This window comes from Diabrotica undecimpunctata, chromosome 6 (genome assembly GCF_040954645.1).
Source record: "Diabrotica undecimpunctata isolate CICGRU chromosome 6, icDiaUnde3, whole genome shotgun sequence".
Taxonomy (NCBI): Eukaryota; Metazoa; Arthropoda; class Insecta; order Coleoptera; family Chrysomelidae; genus Diabrotica; species Diabrotica undecimpunctata.
This window is the reverse complement of record NC_092808.1, coordinates 124,412,629-124,436,182: the sequence shown is the minus strand read 5'-3', so window position 1 is coordinate 124,436,182 and position 23,554 is coordinate 124,412,629. Positions and strand designations below refer to the sequence as shown.

At 31.2% G+C, this 23,554-nt stretch overlaps 1 protein-coding gene across 3 annotated transcripts in view; it reads left to right on the top strand.

The window, feature by feature from the left end:
• The window catches only part of LOC140443823 (epidermal retinol dehydrogenase 2-like), a 164,611-nt gene that overhangs the window by 75,848 nt on the left and 65,209 nt on the right, over positions 1–23,554 (top strand). For all 3 annotated transcript variants that reach the window (XM_072535292.1, XM_072535291.1, XM_072535290.1), the window contains exon 2: positions 19,574–19,948. In XM_072535292.1, coding sequence (XP_072391393.1) covers positions 19,687–19,948 — 262 coding nt within the window. In that variant the 5' untranslated portion in view covers positions 19,574–19,686. The remainder of the gene's footprint in view (positions 1–19,573; positions 19,949–23,554) is intronic.

Sequence of the window (23,554 nt, the reverse complement as noted above, 5' to 3'; positions counted from 1 at the left end):
CTTGTGGCCATTTCGCACTCATGATCAAACCAATGATTGCTTTTTTCTGACTTGGTTTTTCCCAATATTTCAACCGAATTTTTGCTTAAAATAATTAAAATGGTATCTACTTATACATAAATATAAATTCTGAAATTTCTAAAATTTTTTCCTATCGTTTGTTGCTCCCAAAGCAGAAAAATAAGGCAAAATTGTTAATTATTTATAACTTATGTAATTATAAAATTATGTATTACTTTAAAAGTGATTTGAATTGTTTGTATTCAAGTCTTTTTTTGTAATAACATAAGATGTAAAATAATGCAGATATGGTAATTTAATACCCTATGAAAGATATAAAAAGTGCAGCTTTTTACTTAGGTAATATGAACAAAAAAAAATCATTTTTATAATCAAAAAAGGTTTTGCAAAGTTACTGTTATTTTTAATGTACCTATAAACAATTAAAATAACTTTTAGACTATTACTCATAGACGAAATAGACTTCATATTTGGAAAGCTAAAAATTTTTCACGAATTTAAATAAAAAAAATTATTCTGGCATTATTAGGTAAAAAGTGGGAATTTTCTTTAATTCGCAGCTAATTTGTTTAGAAGACGTAGGACCAACACTGATGCTTCCTCAACAGTCCACATTGAATCTATTACAACTGTAATGGACCAAATATATTAAAAGTAATAAATCAAAAAGTATTAATGTAACTAAATGGTATAAAACGTGACAATATAAATTAACATAATAAACTATTAATCGTTTGTCTATGTATTTATTCTCACTGACAATACTAAGTACAGAGTTGATGTATTAAATGCAAAATCTGCATTTAATAACCTTTTACGTTAATATTGACTTTAATCTTGTTTTACAGTTGGTTTACGTATATTGTCATTATTTAATTACCTTAAAATCAGAACCATGTTTAAATACGTCATTAACAAAAAAAAATAGAGATTAAAATACAAAGTTTATTCCCAATGTCTACTATAAAGAATTAACTATAAATTAATAAAAATAATTTTCAACAAAGTTTTATATCCGTATTTGTTATGCATAATATAAAAGAAATTATACATACTACACTATATATATATATATATATATATATATATATAAATTGTTATGATGTATTGTTTGTTTCAATGATGAGCAATGAGTATTTTTTAATAATATAGGGTTTTTATCGCGGTTCTCTAAGAATTAGTTTGTAAGTACTTTTTTAAATTATCTTTATTATAACTATTATGAAACACACATATATATCTAACCTAGCCAATGTAAATTTAAAATAAACTATCTTTAAATTGATATTCTTATAAAACTAATTAAATTCTATAGACAATGTAAAATTTAAACAAACTATCTTCAAAATTGAAATTGTTATGACACTAACTAAATTATATTAACAAAATTTTGTACCTTTCTTTCACTGAATGCCTAAATGAACTGTTTTCCAATATATAGATTCTAATCACCACTGAATGTCTTCGTACTTCGGTTATCCTTGTTTTTGTGAAATTACTTTTTCCAATTATCAGCTTCTACCAATTTAAGATATATTTTTCTTCACCAGCATTTATAAACCACCAAGCAAACCAGCAAACAGCATTTATATTTATTCTTCTTTTCAATATACCAATATCCAATTATTATAAGTTGATTTATACTAATCTCCAATCATAATATAATTTTAATTCCTTCCAATATCCATCCAATATTCTTCTAATATACTTTTATAATCTTCAATAATTATTTGTGTATAATTATAAATGTGCATTAAAATATATGCATAATTTTTAATCTTCATTTAACTCACTATATTAAACAATTGGACTATTTGTAACTGATTGACTGACTCCAACTAACTTTCATATTTCTTACTAAACTTTCTGACTGACTTGACTTAAACTTTCTGACTGCTTTGAATCCAAATCACCGGGTATTTATATCTTTTTGGATGTTCCAGAACCATCTGGTAAGAAATCATGTTCCATTTGTTCTATTAAATACATGTCTGAATTTTCTGGAACAAACCATTTCGCAAACAAAGCCATCTCCGGTGATCTAGAGAATTCCTTACTTATCTATCGAGAATTTTGTTGGCATTTAGGCTTTTCAGATCAGAGTATACATTTAAATCAGTAACTTATATAAATTAAACATTTTAATTTAATAAATTACACATTTTAAACAACATATTATCATTATAACCCCACTTTATATTCCTAATTATTTAAAATGTCACTTGGAGAGTAAGTATATCTGTCTGTCACTAACATATGTATAGTTGGTTGCCTAGTCACATGGCTCACTTAAATATATCTACCACATTATATCTACTAAAATACAACTTTTTACAATTATTATATGCTAATTTCTTAAAAATGCCCTCACATAAATAATTTTTATTAAATTCTCTAGTATATAACTTCTTAAAATAACCAAATACTTTTTTATATCTAATATTATCTAGTATATAATTTATAAATTATTTTCTTTAAACACCAATCATCACAATATATATATATATATATATATATATATATATATATATATATATATATATATATATATATATATATATATATACACTACACATATACACTACAAAAAATTCGTTAGCCAGTCAGCAGATGCAGTCTCAAATTTGGTCCAGTTATCAAGAACAGTTATGTTATTGTTAAACTGATATGTATATCTGTTTTGATATATCTGTTAACATGAAAGACCATAATATATCTTTGAACATTCAGTAACATAAAAAGCTAATTCATTTTGATTTGAATCATATGATTTTACTACACTCACTATCAAGCCCAATTTTCTGGATCTTTTTGATGTAAGGATCTCTGAAGCGTCATAAAATGAATTCCGTATTCATCTGCTACTGGTCTAAGAGGTCTTTAATTTTCTATCACCTTCTTTGCTGCAGCAATAATGATTTACTGTGGTGTTTCACCACGCTTAGTTTTTTTCTAGTAGGTTCTCATTTTGATCTATTAAAAATTTACAATTTTATTTACAACAAAATCTAGGTTACTAATAAATCTACATAAAAATTTCTTAAGATGGGGCAGGTTGTTACAGTAACAACTTGCCCCTTGAAAATAGTAACAACCTGCACCAGGACGCCATATTAAAAATAAATTGTAATTACTCATCAATCACAAATATTTTTTCTTGTGCGTATAGACAATAATAAAGCTAACAGTCAATAAAACATGCTGTGTAAACAATAAGTTACCTTACCTTGTAAAAATAGAACCAGCAAAAATTTGAACAATGTCGGAAAAATTACTCTTCACGAAGTAAGAAAACGACACGGATACCACATGGGAGCGCATAAAATTACAATACTATGCCATGTCGATGATGCAGTACTAATTGCTGATAACGAAGATAACCTACAAAGGCAGCTCCACACCTTCAATATCACAGCAAACAAACTTATTATGAGAATATCAGTAGAAAAAACCAAATGTATATAGTTATCAGTAAAGAGCCGCGTAGATCCAAACTAGAAATAGACGGCAAAATTGTAGAACAAGTAATGAAATTCAATTACCTAGGAGTAGAGATCACTAGTAATAGGGATATAAGAACAGAGACCACAAGGCAAGCATCAAAAGCGGCAAGAGTAAGAGGTTGCTTCCGAGAAACCATATGGAGAAACAAATATCTGACCACGGAAAGCAAAATGAAAGTATACAAGACAACAGTAAGACCAATTCTAACATATGCAGCGGAGACAAGGACCGATACAAGAAAGACGAAACAACAAATCAACAATATCGAAATGAAAGTATTAAGATCAATAGCGGGCATATCATTAAGAGACAGACAAACCAACAGAAGTATACGCGAACAATGCAAAATTCAAAATATTAACAAGTGGATAAAAACAAGAAAAAAAACTGGAACGAATATGTAAACCGAATGGGACCAGATAGATTAGCGAACATCTGTAAAAACAACAAGCCGTATAGCAGAAGACCCGTTGGAAGGCCGCCAAAAAGGAGGAAAGATAATGTACAGTCAACAACGACTGAAACAGAATAAGAGGCAGACAAACCTAGTCGCGCGAAGAAGAAGAAGAAGGAAAAATTACTGAGTGCTACTAAAAACAAAAAATGGTTGGTCTACGTCAGAGCCTTCAACCACACTAACTTCTTCTTCTTCTTAACATGCCATACACCAAAGTGCGTAGGAGACTATCTCATTACTAGAATTCTGTTCTTGGCGGCGTGACACAGCTCGCCTGTATTGTGTATTCCTGTCCATTCTTTAATATTCCTTAACCAGGATAATTGTTTGCGGCCGGCTCCTCTCCTACCTTCGATCTTCCCTTGTAGGATTAACTGTGGTATTTCATATTTTGCTCCTCTCAATATGTGCCCAAGGTAACCAATCTTGCGTTTTTTAATTAATTCAAAGAATTCTCTTTCCACGCCGGCTCTCTTAAGGACGTCATCGTTTCGAACTCTATCCACCCAAGGTATGCGCATCATTCTTCTCAATGACCACATTTCAAATGCTTCAAGTTTGTTGATAGATGTTTTTTTTAAAGTCCACGTTTCCATGCCATAAAGCAAGATGGACCATATGTAGCACTTGACCATTCTGTAGCGTATTTCGAAATTTAGGTTTTGATTACATAGGAGCGGTCTGAATTTCACAAAAGCTTGTCTTGCCATTTGTATTCGGGTTTTTATTTCTTGTTGTGGATCCGATTGGTCATTGATTGTGGTGCCAAGGTATTTAAAAGTTTTCACGCGTTTTATGCGATCGTCACCTAAGCATATTATCGGGTTTTCTGGAGGGTTTCTGCTAATGACCATATATTTCGTTTTCAAAATGTTGATTTTGAGGCCATATTTTTTACCTATGCTATTCACCCTATCAAGTAATAACTGCTGATTTTCCAAATTATCAGTTATAATCACTGTGTCGTCCGCATAGCCTAGGTTGCTAATTGGTATGCCGTTCACCTTAATGCCTAATTCCGTGTCTTCTAATGCTTCCGCAAATATATTTTCAACATATAAATTAAAAAGCATCGGAGAGAGTATGCAGCCTTGGCGGACACCTTTCCGGATTTCAAATTCATCCGTATATTGGTCTTGATCAATCCTCACCTTTGCCATTTGGTTCCAGTATAGATTCTGAATAATTCTGATCTCCTTCTGGTCAATGTTGGCCCTATGTAGTAGTTCCATCATGATATCATGTTTAACATTGTCAAATGCCTTCTCGTAGTCGATGAAGGTGAGGTAGACATCTTTTCGTTGATCTAAACAGTTTTGTATTAAGGTGTTCAAACATAAAATTGCCTCTCTTGTTCCTAGTCCTCCCTTAAAACCGAATTGTGTTGACCCGCTAAGTTCTTCTAGTATCTTGTACATTCTTGAGTGTAATATCCTAAGGAAGAGTTTCAGTAAGTGACTCATTAAAGACCACACTAACTAAAGACCAAAAATCGTTAAGATGTTGTGAGGTATGCACCGCATTGGCTAGGTCGAGTTAAAGGTGCTGCCATCTCGTTACCTGCCCAGTGTAACAACTAACCCTAAGTCTTCCCTATTAAATTACAAATAAATTTTTAGTAACAGCAATGACCCATGGCCACGTCTACAAACCAATATCTTACTAAGAGTCTGGAGCGACGATGCAATTTAATATTTTTCTGAACTTTCTTGTGGCATCTTAATACAATTTACTATTTTTATTGGGAATAAGCCACAATTTGACTTTAAAATAAGCCACAATTTTATTTTAAAATATGTTTCTTTTGACTTTTCGATTTCCACTTTAAAAATCGTTCTCAAAATACAAAGCATTAATATTTTTTTTATTACCGTTGTGTATAATTAAACTGATTTCCGAAGGACAAATCAAAACCTTAAAATAAACTTATTTTAAAGTAAAATTGTAGCTTATTCTTAATACAATAGTAAGTAAGCTGCCATTTAAATCAATTCGCCCAAATTTGATTGTCTTGGCATATGTATATATATATATATATATATATATATATATATATATATATATATATATAGATATATATATATATATATACATATATATATATATATATATATATATATATATATATATATATATATATATATATATATATATATATATTATATACCCATTTATAATACACTCAGGTGCAAAAAAATCGATCCATGGGTAATATTTGCTGAAAAAAGAAAACGTTTGAAGATATTAGTTTTAAATCAGGTATATATGTAAAAGTATATGTTAGATTAAAATAATTTTTACAGATTATCCAAAAAAATCATTTATTTATAGAGACATACGCCAAAACTCAAAAATACAATAGTATTCAAAACTTTCTGAAATTAAGAAAAACATTGATAATGAATCAATATCTAGTGTTTCCCTCTTGGGCCCTTATAACAGCCTGTACACGTCTAGGCATTGAGGTAATTAACCTCTGGATATCAAATTGATCCAATTGGTCACATATTTCTTGAAGAGCCGCTGTAAGTTCAGCCAAGTTGTTTGGACGGGGTACTCGTGCTCGAAGACGTCTTCCCATCATATCCCATAGGTGTTCTATGAGATTGAGATCGGGACTGCAGGCTGGCCAGTTCATACGGACAATTCGCACCTCCTCTATATATTGTTTGACGATTCTAGCACGGTGAGGACGCGCGTTGTCGTCCATAAAAATAAAATTAGGTTCAATGAAAGGAGCAAAAGGTACCACATGCTGATCTAAAATACTTGTTATGTATCTTGCAGCAGTCATAGAACCTCTATCTACAATAACTAAATCAGTATGGGCTTCTGAACTGATACCAGACCAAACCATAACAGAGCCCCCCCGATAACTTATTCTTTCCGCAATATTACATTGAAAATATCGCTCTCCGTGTCTTCTCCAAATTTTTTTTTCGGCCATCTGGTGACCTTAGACAAAATCTAGACTCATCTGAGAAAATACATTGCCCCAATCTGCATCACTCCAGTTTTCATGTTCTCTTGCAAAAGCAAGGCGAGCTCTGCGATGTTCTATGGATAGTATTGGAGATAGGGCTGGCCTTCTGGATAATAAATTACCTTCTACAAGTCGTCGACGAACTGTCCATCTGCTTACATCCACATTTCTCACTTCGCTCAGACGATTTGCCAGTTCAACTGAAGTTAGGTGCCGATTTTTCAAACATGATGAGACCAGAAATCGATCATCTCTTTCGGATGTTACCCTTCTACGACCTGATCCTGGTCTTCTTGTGAAGTTACCAGTGTCGCTAAAACGCCGAACTGCTCTTTGAACCGAAGATCGACTAACACTCAACATTTCAGCTGCATAATATTGGCTACGACCATCTTGAACTAAAGTCACCGCCCTTGCAGCATCTGTTGGAGTTAGAGACATTTAGGAAGGATAATTAAATAAAAATATAACACGTTTTGAAAATAAAATCACTACACTAGTAGGGTTGTTAAATTAAAAACATTCATTCATTAACAACATTCAATAAATATCTACTTGCTTCAGACCCTTTTTGACAAAAAACCTGAAATACCAATTTGTTTTAAGAAATATAAAAAGTAATATTAAAAATATTATTTTATTTCTCGTATACGAGGGTGCACCTAAATTTACATACGTAATTTAATGTCTCTAACATTATATAACTTCAAATAAATAAGAAATAAGGAATGGATCGATTTTTTTGCACCTGAGTGTATATTTATAAAGTGAGTTTAAATCTCACTCTCACTCAAAAGCTAAGAAACTGTATACACGACTTAGTTTTTAACTTTTTTAAGGGGTTTGTGGAGGTTTTTTAATACTCTCATTCTGATGGTAGTATTTAAATTGTTGTCAGATTTGTTGTTTTTATGGAAATATAATAAACCTTTTAATTTCAAATAGATCACCGTGTGTATTTATTTATTTAAATTCTTAAAAACCGCTAAATATTATTCATGTAATATAAACTATATTTTAATGCCACAACTGCCGAGTTATAGCTAAATTTATATTACATTAACCCAAGTTCAAATAATACATTAGGATGTCTATGATGGCAACAATAACAACTTTGGCGTTTTAATAAATCATTATTGTTGATATTTATTGAAAGTCACAATGGATCGTTTATCTGAAAAAAAAACTACAGTCTAAAATTACATGTTGTCTAATGACGCAAGACAGCATTTTCAGACTGTATTTTTATTAATTGATGGATTCGACCGTTACTTGATGGAAATTCATTTTATGTAACAATAAAACACTGAAAACTTTGTTTTTAAAACTTCCCCAAAATTTATTTTAAACTCTTATCACTACAGCTATTTCGGCTGATTGCCTTTCTCAAGTGATCTATTTTTGGCATGCGTTTACACTTTATAGTCTCTAATGAAATAGGTTGAGGAGGGGAGAACTGTTTGTCTCAAGTTGGTCATTCAGAATTATATCTGTGTTTTTTAATTTGTTGATTTCCATAGATTCTAACAAAGACAGCTTAAGGCCTTCATTTTAAATGTGAAGAATTTTAAATTCGTCATTAAAAGAATGATTATGATCTAGAAGGTGAAGTGCGTATGTAGAATCTGTTTTTCTATTATTGAAAGCCCTTTTATGTTCTGCTATTCGTTTATTAAAATTTCTACCAGTTTGACCGATGTAAGTTTTTGGGCAGTCGCCACATTTAAGTTTGTACACACCACTGTGTAAGTGTTTTTTATTTTGGCTCTTGTTGTTTTTAATATATTTGCCTAGGTTGTTATTTGTTCTGAAAGCTGGTGTTATTCCTTTCTTTTTTATGTGTTTGGCTATTTTTGTTGATATTTTGCCTGTATATGTAATCGAGCAGAAGGTACTGGGTTTTTTCTCTGGTGGTGGAAATACTACTTTCAGGGCTTTCTGGTGTAGTTTTTGATTTAACATTTTATTAATTGTTTGTTCGTTGTATCCATTGTTTACTGCTATTTGGTTAATGATATTTAATTCTGTCTCAAAATTGTATTTTGACATCGGAATTTCTGTTAATCTATGTAACATACTATGATAGGCTGCCAGTTTATGTTGTGTGGGATGGGATGATTAATTGTGAATAGTCGTGTCAGTATGGGTAGGTTTATGAAATATGGAGAAGTCATGTTTGTTTTTAAGTCTGATAATTTTTAAATCTAAAAAATTTATGGATTGATTTTGTTGTTTCTATTGTAAATTCAATAAGACTATGAAGTGAATTAATATACGATAAAAATTGGTCGAGTTGCCTGTTAGTTCCTGTGAAACATACCAGTACGTCGTCTACGTATCTCCACCAATATAAAAACTGTTTGAATATGGGATGTTTTGAAATCTTTGTCTCTAGATGTATTTTTAGTAGTTTCATCATTACAAAAATATCTCTAAACTTTTCAGATGTATTTTATTCTCTGTTGTAAATAAAATTGAGATAAGCTAAAAATGTTTGTTACAAAATTATATTCATAATTTAAATTTACATAACATATACCTAACATTTGTTTACATTTTTAAGCCGAAAAAGAGAAAATAGTAAATTTCTAACTATTATGTGACATTGTCTGCATATGTTGTAAGGATTGTTTGTTTTTTTATATAATTAAGGAACCAATTTAACTGTATGTACACTGTTTTCTTAAAAATTATATTAGTAGGAGTTAAATGTACTTTGACAAGAGCTATGACTCATTTAGAAGTTTAGTCCGACTAACTTTTTTTTCTACTAACTATCCTTAATAATTACAGTTAATTTTCTTCTTAGATTGTCCTTCGTATAGGTTATTTTGCTCGCAAATGGCAAATCTGTTAATAGTGTACTAAATGTTGTTTCCTTTTTACTTAGTTTTATCGTAGCAGAAAGAATGGAAAGTTAAAATACTACAAAGAGGGATAGCCGATATATATATATATATATATATATATATATATATATATATATATATATATATATATATATATATATATATTCCCTTTATGAAAATCAGATAGTTTCTACATTATAGATATAATAGATAAATATAGATATAAGTCGTGCCACCCTCCATAGAGTCATTTCTAAAATTATTTTTTAAGTATCGTAAGATAGACAAAAAAGCACTAGTAATGGAATGAAACAGACTCCTTACTTAGGAATTGAAACTCTTCTGAAACTAGGAAGTATAGGTTAGAGAACAAATCTATCATATATCTGGATAAAACATGGTTTGATACTGATGACAGTATGCAAAAGATGGGTCGATTCTAGTAAAAACTGACAAAAATCACCTTTACAATAATTTAAGCTTGTTCAATAGACGGGTGGGTTCCAAACAGTTTGCTCTCATCTGCGAAGAATATCAAAGACTCTAACTAAGACTATCATGACGATAACAGTGCAGAACTTTTTGAAAATTGGTTTCAAAATTCTCTTTTGAAAAATATTCATAAAAGTAGTGAAATCGTCATAGATAACGCAAACTAACACAGTCGTCAGCTGCAAAAAGCGTCAAACCGATCAGTACTTAAACTGAAATTCGTGAGTATTTCTTAAAAGATGATATTTATTTTAAAACTAGTTATAACAAAGAACAACTACTAGAACAACTACTTTAACTAGTGTTAAATACATTTAATATTAAAAAGCAATATTATGCGATAACTTCGCAAAGAAAATGGGGCATAAGTGTCTTCCTCCGTACACCATTGTGTATTTAACTGTATTGAGCATATGTGGCATCAAGTCAAAGTAAAGGTGATAGCGGAAAATAGTTCTCCTTCCCTGAGTGGCACTGTCATACAGTTAATTAAAACCGACATTTCTAATATGTCGGTAGAAAGCTGGAAAAATTCAGAACAACATTGATAAAGTTGAACAGTCCTATCTGTCTATGCAAAGTTATAATATATAACCCATTGTAATTAATCCAAATGGGGATTACTCTGACAATGACTCAGAATTAGACATAGAATAATATTTATTATTAATATTTGTATAATATAATTTCTGTAGCGATCAATTTAACTAATAAACCATATTTTTTACAATAAAATGGAGGTCGTGTAATAAAATCGCTGTAATATTACTTTTACCTGGAGTTTGCCTCTGATGTTTTGTCACTTTGGTTATTCCATTGATGACATGGCAATAATAACACTAATCCTTTAACGAGAGCAAAAACCAAGACGATATATTTTGAGACAAGCTATACATAATATATTAATTTTATATAGGAAATGGTACTATCCATTTGAGGATTTCCCAACTGTTCGTGAATTTTTTTTAGATACTCGCGAAGTTAATTGTGTTCCTAAAAAGTGTTAAGTTGATTGACCCATGTATTTAATTGTTTGAATTTAAATTTTATTAGAATCAATATAAATTCTTAGAAATGAACACGAAAGTCCACTCTATAAATCGCATGTTCAAAGGCTGATAACAGTCTTTGCGATGTATTGTTACAGAGAAATAACAAAATAAAAAGGCGTGAAATGTAATGTTTTGGGTATTTCACTCTGAAATTTTTATTATTCTTGTGAGTGATTGGGAATTTAACGTCTGTTTTTATAACTTAATGGTTTTACAACACAATGAATTTTTTTAGCATGGGACTGTTTATTTACCGCTAATTTAAACACGGTCATGACTTCCAGGTATTTTTAGAAAAAACTCGTATTTTTTCAGTGTCTGTAACTATTACAAATAAATATTATTGACTATTAAATATATGACATTCTACACATTAAAAACACTTTAATTAAATACAGAATATAAATGTTATGTTGTACATTTTTTAATAAATAAACTTCAAATAATTATCATTATAAAAAACATTTTCGTTTCCAAGTTAGTTTCATTTTCTTGTTAATTTCTGGGAATAAGAAGCCAAATTTATATATTAATTGGCCTAGTTATACATACTCGTCTACTATCTCAAGTACAGTGTTGTTTATTATTACATCTTGGACATCCACCAGCTCGTTGTACAGGGTTTTTGTTTTTGTCAAGTTCACTTTTAGGCCAACTTCATTGCTAGCTGCATTCTTGTAGTTCTGCAGGATTATTAGCAATTAGAACGATGTCGTCTGCAAATCTTAGACGGCTGAGGTTGTAACGAATATATTTTGCCTACCTCTGGGTAAGAATATGGGGTAGAAAATTGGGGACAGAAACTAAAGGGGTTGATAAAGGGCAAGCAAAACAATCGTTACTGGTGCGAACGGCACTCAGGGGGTTGCTGGAGAGCTGGGGTCGTGGGTAAGTAAAAGACAAGGGGTCGGATTGGGGCAGCTACAAAAAAAATGAAAGGGTACTTACATAAATCTCATGGACAAAATGAAATAAGATATGGCAGACAAGGTTACCTCTAGCTATTTTAATTTGGACGCCGCTTCGAAGAAAACTTCCTGCTGGAAAAAGAAAGAAAATTTCTTCTTCCCTAAAATCAAAAATACATACAAAGGTTAGGAGATTTTCTAAAATAAAATAAACAAAATGGTTGGAGCAATAAATTAAACATTTATTTGTGTCTCTAACAAACAGTTATCAAAATACAGATTGTACAAGAAATATAAATAGTCGCAATAGTTTTGCAACTATATAAATAGTTGCAAAGTACAGAATAAAAAAAACTTACATGTGTCCGTTTACAAACTCCGTTTACAAAGAGGTTGGAGATACTACAAAATCATACAAATGTTACCGCACAGAGATTAACCTTTTTTTTTTTAAACAAACAAAACAAATAAATATCGAAAAAAATAAAGCTAGCTGTCATATGTTAATATTAAAAAAAAAACAATTAAAATGACAGCTAAGTTAAACCATAAAATTTACAATTTATTATTTATTACAAAATTCCTTTAAATTTTAATGAAAGCAAATTGTTTTAGCAAAAAAATGTCTGTCTTTACTTTAAAATTAATATACTGAATGTTACCTTATAATTCACATTTTTTACACTTAACTTTGAAACTTGCTAGACATCTATGGGAAAGCTACTTGGACAAGTTCTCAACGGGAAAGAAGAAAGACGATCTCTATAGCCTGGAATCCTGGACTGGAACGAGGTTGGGGCAAACAGACGACAAACGAAGCTGGTGGGACACCCTATGTACTGTTTTAAAATTGTACCATGTTCTGGTATACTACACAAATCTTCTAACTATTCAAGTGGTTACTCTTTTATAAATATGCCATATTACAGAGAGTTTCCACTTTTTACCGGTCTTGATTAACCCATTACACAAAATTACCGGCTATGTTCAACTCGAGCTGCCTTATACCTGTCTGCTTCGTTGCTCCTCTCAACCTAACTTGAATTCCCCTCTTGACCTAAATCTAATGCTAGTGTGGGCGACCCTTCTCACGTCCATAACATAAATTTCTTGTTTTTAAAACAGGCCTCAACTATGTTACAAAGCGACCCTCAAACAAACTACTTCCCAATATGAAGAAATAACAGGTATTATATTGATTTTTCTACCTCACAATGTATTCAGAGATTTGGGGGATTTGAATGTAAACAAATCGTTGTTCAGCGACAAAAAAATCTTGAAAACTGAATACAAAACTTGTTATATTATCGATCGTTTTACATTCCCTTTTAAAAGACAAACGCAGATTTCCTGGTAATTTTTATGCGTACTGACGAGATAAACGAACAGGGACGTATTATAAAATTTAAAACGCTACAAGGTATTCTCCATCAATGGATAGGGCTTTGTTCTGCCAGTTCATTTTGCTGAATATATTTTTTAAAGTTGCAGTGAAGAGCTTTGATAGATGCCCCTGGTAGTGTGAAATTTTGGAGTGTTTTCATAATTTTTTACCATTTGCTAAAGTATCTATATACGGTTTGTCAATGCCTTGGTTGGTCAAACCTCCAATTACTACCTTGGTATATAATATATAATTGAAAGCCCTCTCGAAATCTATATGAAGCTTAATGCTAGCGATATTTCATATTCTTTAGCTCTACTCATGAGATTCTTGAAGCGTATGAATATGATCCAGGGCATTGAATCCACTTCTGAAGCCAGCTTGACCTCTTGGCTGTGCAGCATATAATGCATTTGTTAATCTTCTGTTGATGATCTTTGTAAATATCTTGTGTATGATTGGCAAAACCACCAAACTGCACACACCTGTTACAGCCGATTCATAAAAATGTTATCTAAAAAGTAGAAGTAAAATCTTTGTTTAAAAATAAATTACTCATTCATATTCTCCTTCAAAAATTTAATTTAAAGGTTGTTGTATTTTCTCTCACTCACACATGGAGCTCTGTTTTACCTGACTTAATCGAATTATCATAGAAAAGCTATGGCGTACAATGAATACTGTATCACAAGAAAAATGTGATCCTAAAGATAATCTATCTATTGCTGATTGGTTTTAAAATTTATCAGGAAGAGGATTCGAGACAAGTGAAAAAGATTTAAATTCTTGGTTTGAAGGGATCGAAGAAACAGGGTAAATTATGACATAAAAAAAATATTTGAAACAGTAGAAGAAGAAGAAGAAGAAAGCCTAGTAGAAATATTATAACTGCAAAAGTAATACCAAATGCAGCATTTAATTGTTTCAATACCTGCATAACTTGGGGCTCTCTGAGTCCAGTGGGCCGATTTTAACTCAAAATATCTCATTTTTTTTGTTGTAATGTCAACTGAATATAATAATTTACAAACTCTCAAAAGATTTATTTTATAGGTCAAGAAGAACGAAAAAAGATAACAAAATTTATGATTTTCAATTAATTGTCAAAATTTAACCAAACGGAAAAAAATTGTAGAAACAGGTAAATTAAAGGATTCTTAAATACTTTTTAAACGAGCATTAGTAAATTAAAGTTCTTTAAGTAGATTTGAAGATAGAACTGTTTAACCCTGCATTGGTGGCGCCCCATATCGGAACACCAGTAGTGGCGCCAAGTCTGACAGATCCAAAATTCAATAATTTATTAATTAGAAAATCAAAGCATTACTGCAGTATTATCTAGCTTTACTTCTTTATGCATATCATTTTAACAATAAAATGTCATTTGGGCCCAATAAATAATATAATGTTCATGCAAATTAACTTTTATTTTATTAAGGGTACAAAACATTAAAATATAAGATTTATTTGTCAAACTTGATCCTATGAGTTGCACTTTTAAACATTTTGTGGGTGCAATATACAATCAGCACACTGAAACTGGGCATGTGTTAAACAAATAAATTTTTTGCACATTTGACAAAAATAACGAGTCTTACTGTCTTTAACGCAAAAACTACATCGTTTTTTAATATTTAAATTTTCGGGATTACCTCTTGGAAGTTCACTTGAAGTTCCAGCCACTTCTTGGCGTCGGTTGCGAATAGCTGGAGAGATATTTTCCACCATGGAGCGACGCTTTATATTATCATTTTGATTATTGGCCAGATATATAATTTGGGAGTTTATTCGAGCCACACTCGTGTTTTGTAATAAGCTCAAAGCTAGTTAACCAATTATCACACGTAAGGTTTCTTTCAGTATCCGATATTGGACAATCTCTCGACAATATTATTCTCTCGACAATAGTAACTGAATCATTTTTTAAATGAAAGGTTCCCTCTGTTGTAAACCAACACATGGTTCTAGATTTAATGTATATCTAGTTTTTGCATCAACTAAGGCAAAGATTTTTAATCCATATTTGTTCGGTTTGGAAGGAATATACTGCTTAAAATCGCATCTTCCCCGAAATGTCTCAAGTTTTTCATCTATAGTGCCATACTCGCTAATTGTGTAGGCATTTTTATAATTTTTTACAAAACTTGTAAACAGTTGTCTTATAGGCGCTAGCTTACTAGACAATTTTCTTTCGTCTTGAGTTTCTAAATCATCAAATCCAAGATGTCTTAACAAAAATAAAAAAAGTTGCTACGACATGGTTAACCAAAACATTTGAACTCCGCTGCCATTTCGCTCCCACAACTCTTCTGTGCTTAACCGATTACTTTTCAAACACCCAGCTAAATAGAGCAATCCTAGTAAAGCTCTTATTTCGTTTACATCAGTATTTTTAGCAGAACGGGCTCTGATATACATCTCTTTCATTTGATATATATATTTGTTCGTACTTTCAACAATAATGTTTAAAATATCTTCGAAAAAAAAAACAAATTCCAACAATCAATTATGAATTTGGGATTCTTGTCATATGCTTTTACATCCGGTAAGTCAAAAACTTTATTAAATTGGCGTTTTTACCGTTTGCACCGGGCAATGTTTTTGCCAGACTTCTCCATCTTTGCCTATAAAAGTAGAAATCCGTGAAACTTTTGCTGGTATTACATCCACTTCGCAATCATCGGCATTACCCTCTTGGTCAGTATCTGAATCTGAAAGATGTTCCTCTATATGTTATCTTCTTCATCCTCGGATTCTATGTCATCAAAATGTTGTTTTTTGTTAGTTTCTACTTTCTCAAGCAATTGAAGTAGACGACTTTGCTCCTTTTCATAACTTATTGCGCTAAAAATAATAAATTTGACCAACCAAAATATAAAATAATACAAGTTTACATAAAAGAATACATAATAACAGCAAAATTACTCACCACTTGTACAATAAATTCCAAGAAACGAAAATAAAACAACAGTCATTTGAGTTACTTAAGTGGTGGCGCCAAGTCCAATGAACCCAAATAGGCTATAACAATAAAGATAAAAATCTGGCTAAAGTTCTCGGCTGGACGGTCGATGCAATAATAAATATTACTAAGGTACCAAGAGCACAAAGTTCATAGTTTAAACTCCACTCTTTTCATATTGTCTAGTACGACGCTTGGGTCTGAGAGACTTGGCGCCACCGCTGCAGGGTTAAATATAGTCAGTTTTTCAAAAATTGTATTTTTTATCAATTTTTTATCATTTAATTTGTAAACTGATAGTACTGACAATCTCAAATTGCATAAAAGTTTAGGTAAAGGTAGTTCTATATATATATATATATATATATATATATATATATATATATATATATATATATATGTATATATATATATATATATATAAATATATATATATATATATATATATATATATATATATATATATATATATATATATATGTATATGTAATACAACCATGTCTAGTTATCGAATTTCTTGGCCCGGGACTATTTTTTTTGACTGTCTAAAAATTGAACTTAAGCCCTTTTACCCTATATTAGAAGACCTATTTCTCTGAGCCAAGTGGGCCGATTTTAACTCACAAGGTCTCATTTTTTTATAATATTACGTTTTTGATAAAATAAAGAACGAAAAGAAAAAAAGAAAACTTACAACATTTTATGATTTTCAATTAATTGTAAAATGTAAAAAAAAATTAATTAAAATATTTTTAAATATATTTAAACCATAAAAAAAAAACATGTTTTTTGGGGGTTTAAAGGTGTCACCCAATTTTTGAATGTCGTAAAGGACCCAGTTACTTCAAATTATGTACATAACCTATAAAAAAAACCCTGATTTTATCTATTTTGAAGTCTATAAACTTTAAAAAATCCATTAATACCCCTAAAAACAGTTTTTTGAAATTGTAAAGATGACGCACTTGACAGAAAAATCTGAAAAAATCAGAAATATAGTTTTTCATTAAATACAAACAATAGAAAAACTAGACATACAGCCATCTTCAAAAAAAAGTTATAGGCTTCTTTAAAAAAAAATGCATTTTTAGGTTATGTACACTCAAACTAGGGTGTAGACATCGAGTTAGAATCTATGGAGAGGGCATCACGTGACTAAAAACGATCTCACTTCGGTCATATTGTTAAGATTGTTTTGACACTTTTGACAGATCGTATATGTTTGTGTACGTTTGTTGTTCTTCGAATATTTTTAGTTTTGTAATACTTTTATAGAAACTGTAATAATATATTGTGATAGTGCATCATAATGGTTTCTTGTTCTCAACGTAGTTGCAGTAGCAGAAGCAATGTTAATAAAAAATCTTCAGGAATAACGTTCTACAGGTTAGTATACAAATAAGTAAACAAAGTAATGGCCCGTACTTCAGAGAATAAATTAATAGTATTTGACTGTATTAATTTATATTTATGTATAATATATCGTGTTTTTAGTGTTTACCGCGGGATAAATAAATCATAGTTTATTAAAAATGTATGGCACTTTTTTAGATTATGATTAAATCTTCTGAATAACTACCTAGTCATATTTTTATAGTAGTTTTAATATTATTGAGTCCGGCCATGATCCCACCGCCATATTAGTATCATCGTTAGCCACGCCTACCTACGCCGTGTTTAATATACACGTTAATATGCTCATAGCTTCTCCATAGATTCTAACTCGAGGGGTCTAGGTCTATAAAAAATACGTAAGTTTTTTAAAAGCCCCAGCTATATGTTTGGATATTTTGTAAATTTTAAATTGACTGCAAGGTACCGAAAAAAAAATAATAAAAACGAAAAACTGACATTTTTGGAGATAGGAATTGGGGGACGGGTAGCAGCTTAAAACTGCCCTAAGTCTTATTTTTTTATTACATAGAACGTAACAAAATTTAAAAAATTGAATTCTTTGAGTAGTAGATCCTATCTTAATGGGGGGGTCCTTTGATTACTTTGTGTTAATTAAATTTAGTTTTAGTCCATTCGTTAGGGACGAAAATGAACTTCTAAACATATGAGCAAGTTGAATTTTGCTGAGAATGTCAATTTTGGGATCCCAAAGAAGATTCAAAAAAATTTGCCATCATAAGTTTGCGTCATATTTCTAATAATGGAAATTCCACAGTGACCGTTTAATGAAAGCAATAAATATTAGTGATCTTATGAGAATCGTAAAAAATGTCAAAAATCGCGCAACGTTTATTTATTTAACAGCTTTATAGAAACTGACTTCATTTGCGGCCGAAAGCAAAAAATTGTATATTAAAGCTGCTTTTAAAACGCTATTTATGCAAATTTTATTTCAAAATTGATTTCACGCTGCCATTCCAAATCGCCTGTTGCGTCAAGCATTATTTCTGAGAGAACGGTTCATTCTACACAAAAAGTGCGAATAAACCTTATTCTTATTTAAAACATTTCTTCTACGGCGTACAAATTCTTGGTAAATCAATATTTTCTGTTTTTCGTCCCCTACGAGGGAGAGTTCTAGGAGAAAATCCGATGCGGCAAGCTTTTTTGCATCTTTTTTGGGCTCCCAAAATGGATCTTTTCAGCAAAATTCAGCTTGTTGGTCTTGTTTTTAGAGATCAAATCGCTGACAACTGGACTATTTATTAAATTTTCATTAAAATAGTCTTGCAAAGTTGCATTCACTTTAAACTTATTTTCTTAGATCACTACTTATTAATAATCATAGTAATATCTGACACTGTTTGTTACATAATACATGTAAACTAGAATTACGTGTTTCTCGTATGTTTTTTGTTTAATCTAGAAACTATTAAATATTTAAACTAATTAAGTTAAAAATACAATCGTACGAAACAAAGTTCATATCGATCAATATATTGTGACCACTTACATATAATGATAATATGGTACTTGAAGTGTCTTATTAAATTTTGTTATTTTCAGATAAGCAACGTTAACATCTATGACCTTTTTTACGTTACCGACAGCGATATATACATAGTTGGTTGGTCGGATAGAATGTGTATGTAGTTTGATGCTGAACTTCAACCAGTAAGATGGCAACCGAAAAACACTCACCAAGTGCCAACCAAATTGTGATAACAGTGATAGAAGTGATAGGTTTTTTAGCGTATTCTGTGGCGCTAATCATCACCGCTATTTACAAAGCTTGTTTACCGTCCGCTTACCAACATAGGAAAAATATTAATGGCCAAATTGCTTTAATCACAGGTGGAGGAGGAGGACTAGGGAGATTACTGGCCCTCAGATTGGCTAGACTGGGATCAACTGTGGTATTATGGGATGTTAATGAAAAAGGTAAGTCATTTTATTACATACTTATTCTGCATATAATAGTTACTTTTTTATATTCATGTATGGAGTCTTTTAAGTGAGATGTCTGTACCAGTCGTTTCTAGCTGATATTTTTTATAAAGTCATTGGACCTATTGTTTATCTTCAGTTTTGTGGTATTATTACATGCTATTGTCTTCCTTTTCTGTTTAAATATTTTGTGACTTAATTAATATTTCAAACACATACTTAGATACTCGGACAATCGTACAACCTTTTTCATTAATTTTTTTCATTTCTTTTCTCGTGCTTTTTTCTTAGTTTTAACATGGTTTCATCTATTCATTTTTTTTTTATTTTCTTGTCAGTTTTTCTTCCGTCTACATTTAGGCTAAATTCTTTGCTTCCACTAACTTTACTTACATGTCCATTCAATATTTTCTTTTATATTTAATAATGTGTCGTTTTAAAATGATCTTCTTTACGTGCCATTTCCGCGACGGAGGTTGGCAATCATCATGGCTAATCTGATCTTGGATGCTGCCGCTCTGAATAGTTCGATTGATGTGCATCCATACCATTCCCTCAAGTTACGCAACCATGAGATTCTTCTCCTTCCTACACTTCTCTTGCCTTGGATTTTCCCTTGTATAATTAATTGAAGTATATTGCATCTTTCATTACGCATAACATGCCCCAGGTATTGCAGATTTCGTGCCCTGATGGTTTCCAATATTTCCATTATTTTGTTGACTCATCTTATGACTCCTTTGTTTTGTTACATGCTCGGTCCATGATATCTTCAGGATTCTTCTATGCACGCATAGTTCAAATGCTTCCAACTTTTTAGTAGTTGACGCGTGAAGTGTCCATGCTTCTATCCCGTAAAGCAGAGTCGAGAAAATATAACACCTTGCTAGCCTAACTCTCAAGTCTAATTTCAGTTCTGTTGCCAAAGTACCTTTTTCATTTTATTAAAATTTGTACGTGCTTTCTCTATTCGAACTTTTGATTTCTTTAGATTAATCGTTTGTGTGATTAATTATTGTGTCAAGATAATTGTAGCTTTCAACTTGTTCTAAAGTTTTACCGTTAATTGTCAGGCTTTCATCATTATTTTGGGTTTTTGATATCCTCATAAATTTAGTTTTCTTGATGTTTAGTGATAATCCATATTCTTCTCCATACTCAGCTATCTTATTCATTAGCTTTTGAAGGTCTTGGAGGTTGTCTGCTATTATGACAGTATCGTCCGCTTATCTAATATTGTTAATTGGTGTTCCTTTGACCTTTAATTCTGCTGTTTCCCCGCAAGAGCTCTTTTTATAATTTCTTCAGAGTATGCATTGAATAGTAGCGGTGACAATACACACCTCTGACGTGTGTTTATTAATGCGTATGTGTGTCTGCTGTTAATAATATAGATTTTTTTTAATTCAAAGGTCATTGTATTGTAATTGTTTTGCTTTGAGGACGTCCATTAGCTCTTTGTGGCCTATTTTATCGAAAGCCTTGTTGTAATCTATGAAACAGACGTACATACCTTGGTTCATATTCAAGTTTCTCTGGATTAGTACGTTGAATGCAAACAGGGCTTTACGGATACCTACGCCACTACGGAATTTAAATTGGGTTTAAAGTGATATTGTCCACTTATTTCCTCATTTCGTATTTTGTTCATTCTTGTCACTCGACAGAATCTTTAATCTAATGTTTAATATATGTTGGTTTTTATGTGTATGCTCATGTAACTCTGCTTTTAGATGGGATCCAGTTGTCTAATTTCTGTCCTTATTTTTCATTGGCATTTTTTAGCAGGTTAGCCATATTACGCATTTAGTGTATTTTTTTCTACGGGCCAAGGAACCCACCTTTTTTATTGATATTATCGAACCCAATAGACCTCTAGGCCTACAGCTTAGACCTAGGTATAAGAGTTTATCTGTTGTTTTGTTTTTTTTATGCAAACAATAAAACAATAATTTTTGATGCAAGTGTGTGTATATTTAGAAAAACTACAGAAATGAACATTCATTTGTGAAACGAAATAATTTAACATAACTGAATTCATTTGTGATGACTGGTATTAAAACATTCAATGCACACAAGTTTTTTATAACCTTTACAGAAGTCAATAACTTTTTTTACTCTGTTTTTGGATATTTTTCCTTCTCTTATATTTTGGTAACATGCTTTGCAAAACTTTCTTATTTTGTGCGAATGTCCTTTCTTTTTGCTAAAAATATGTTCAGATTTTCACTTTCTTTTAGGTGTTTTATTTTCTTTGTCTTCTTTTTCATAAAACAAAACATCTTTGTACAGTTTTTCGCGAAACTAAGTAATTGATATACGGGCATTGTTAATAATTTTGTAAAGATTGTCCGAATTTACAATTGTAGTACCAAACAGTACTTTAATTGCAACTTTGCGGTACCACTTTATAATCTTTAGCTTTACTATAGGATGCCATTTAATCAAAAAGGTCTATGTAACTCTTTCCTTTATTGTAATCCAGAACAGCTGTTGGCTTATACTTTGTTTGGTCTCTGACTTTGACTTATTCAATTGAATCTGTATGTTTTATCGACAAAGGTAAGACGTCCCTTTTGTCACGCCATTTCATAACACAAATTCCTCTTTCATTCTCTTCTCCTACAATTTCCCCACGTTTCAGGTTTTTGTATGTAACTTATTTTTAATTGCTGCGTCGATTTGATTGAAATGTACCCAAGAGGTGTGATGGTCTATCTAACAATTTGTTCGCTAGAACTAAACTTGTATAATAATTGTCGGTAACTACTGTCCTTCCTGCATCCAAAAGTTGTTCTTCTTCTTTACGTGCCATCTCCGCGACGAAGGTTGGCAATCATCACTGCTATTCTATCTTTTGACACTACAGCCCGAAAGAGTTCAGTTAAGCTGCATCCAAACCATTCTCTGAGTTTTCTCAGCCAGGACATTCTTCTTTTACCTATGCTGCGCTTTCCTTGAATCTTTTCCTGCATTATTAGTTTTAGGAATTTATATCTGTTACCACGTGTTATAAGACCCAGATATTGTAGTTTTCTTATTTTGATGGAATTCAGTATCTCCCTGCTGTTCTCTATTCTTCTTAGTACTTCTTCGTTGTTTATTCTGTATGTCCAGGAGATTTACAGCATTCTTCGATATGTCCACATTTCAAATGCTTTCAATTTATTAAGACATTGTTTATTTAAAGTCCATGTCTCCACACCATACAAAAGAACAGAAAACACATAACACTTTAATACTCGTTTTCTAATATTTAGGCTGAGGTCTCTATAACATAATATTTGTTTCATATTATTGAATGCAGTTCTAGACTTCTTGTCTATTTTAACTCTAACTTGTCTAATTTCATTAATGCTTGCCCCTAAATAGTTATAATTCTGAACTCGTTCTATCGTCTTATTATTTACGTGTAAATTGATGTATCTAATATTTTTCTTTGATATAACCATGAATTTTGTTTTCTTTATGTTTAGTGACAGACCAAATTGTTCACTCGCTGCAACAACCTTATCTAAAATTCTTTTTAGATCTGTAATATTTTCTGCTATTAGTATTGTATCATCAGCATATCTAATTTCACGTATGGGTACGCCATTT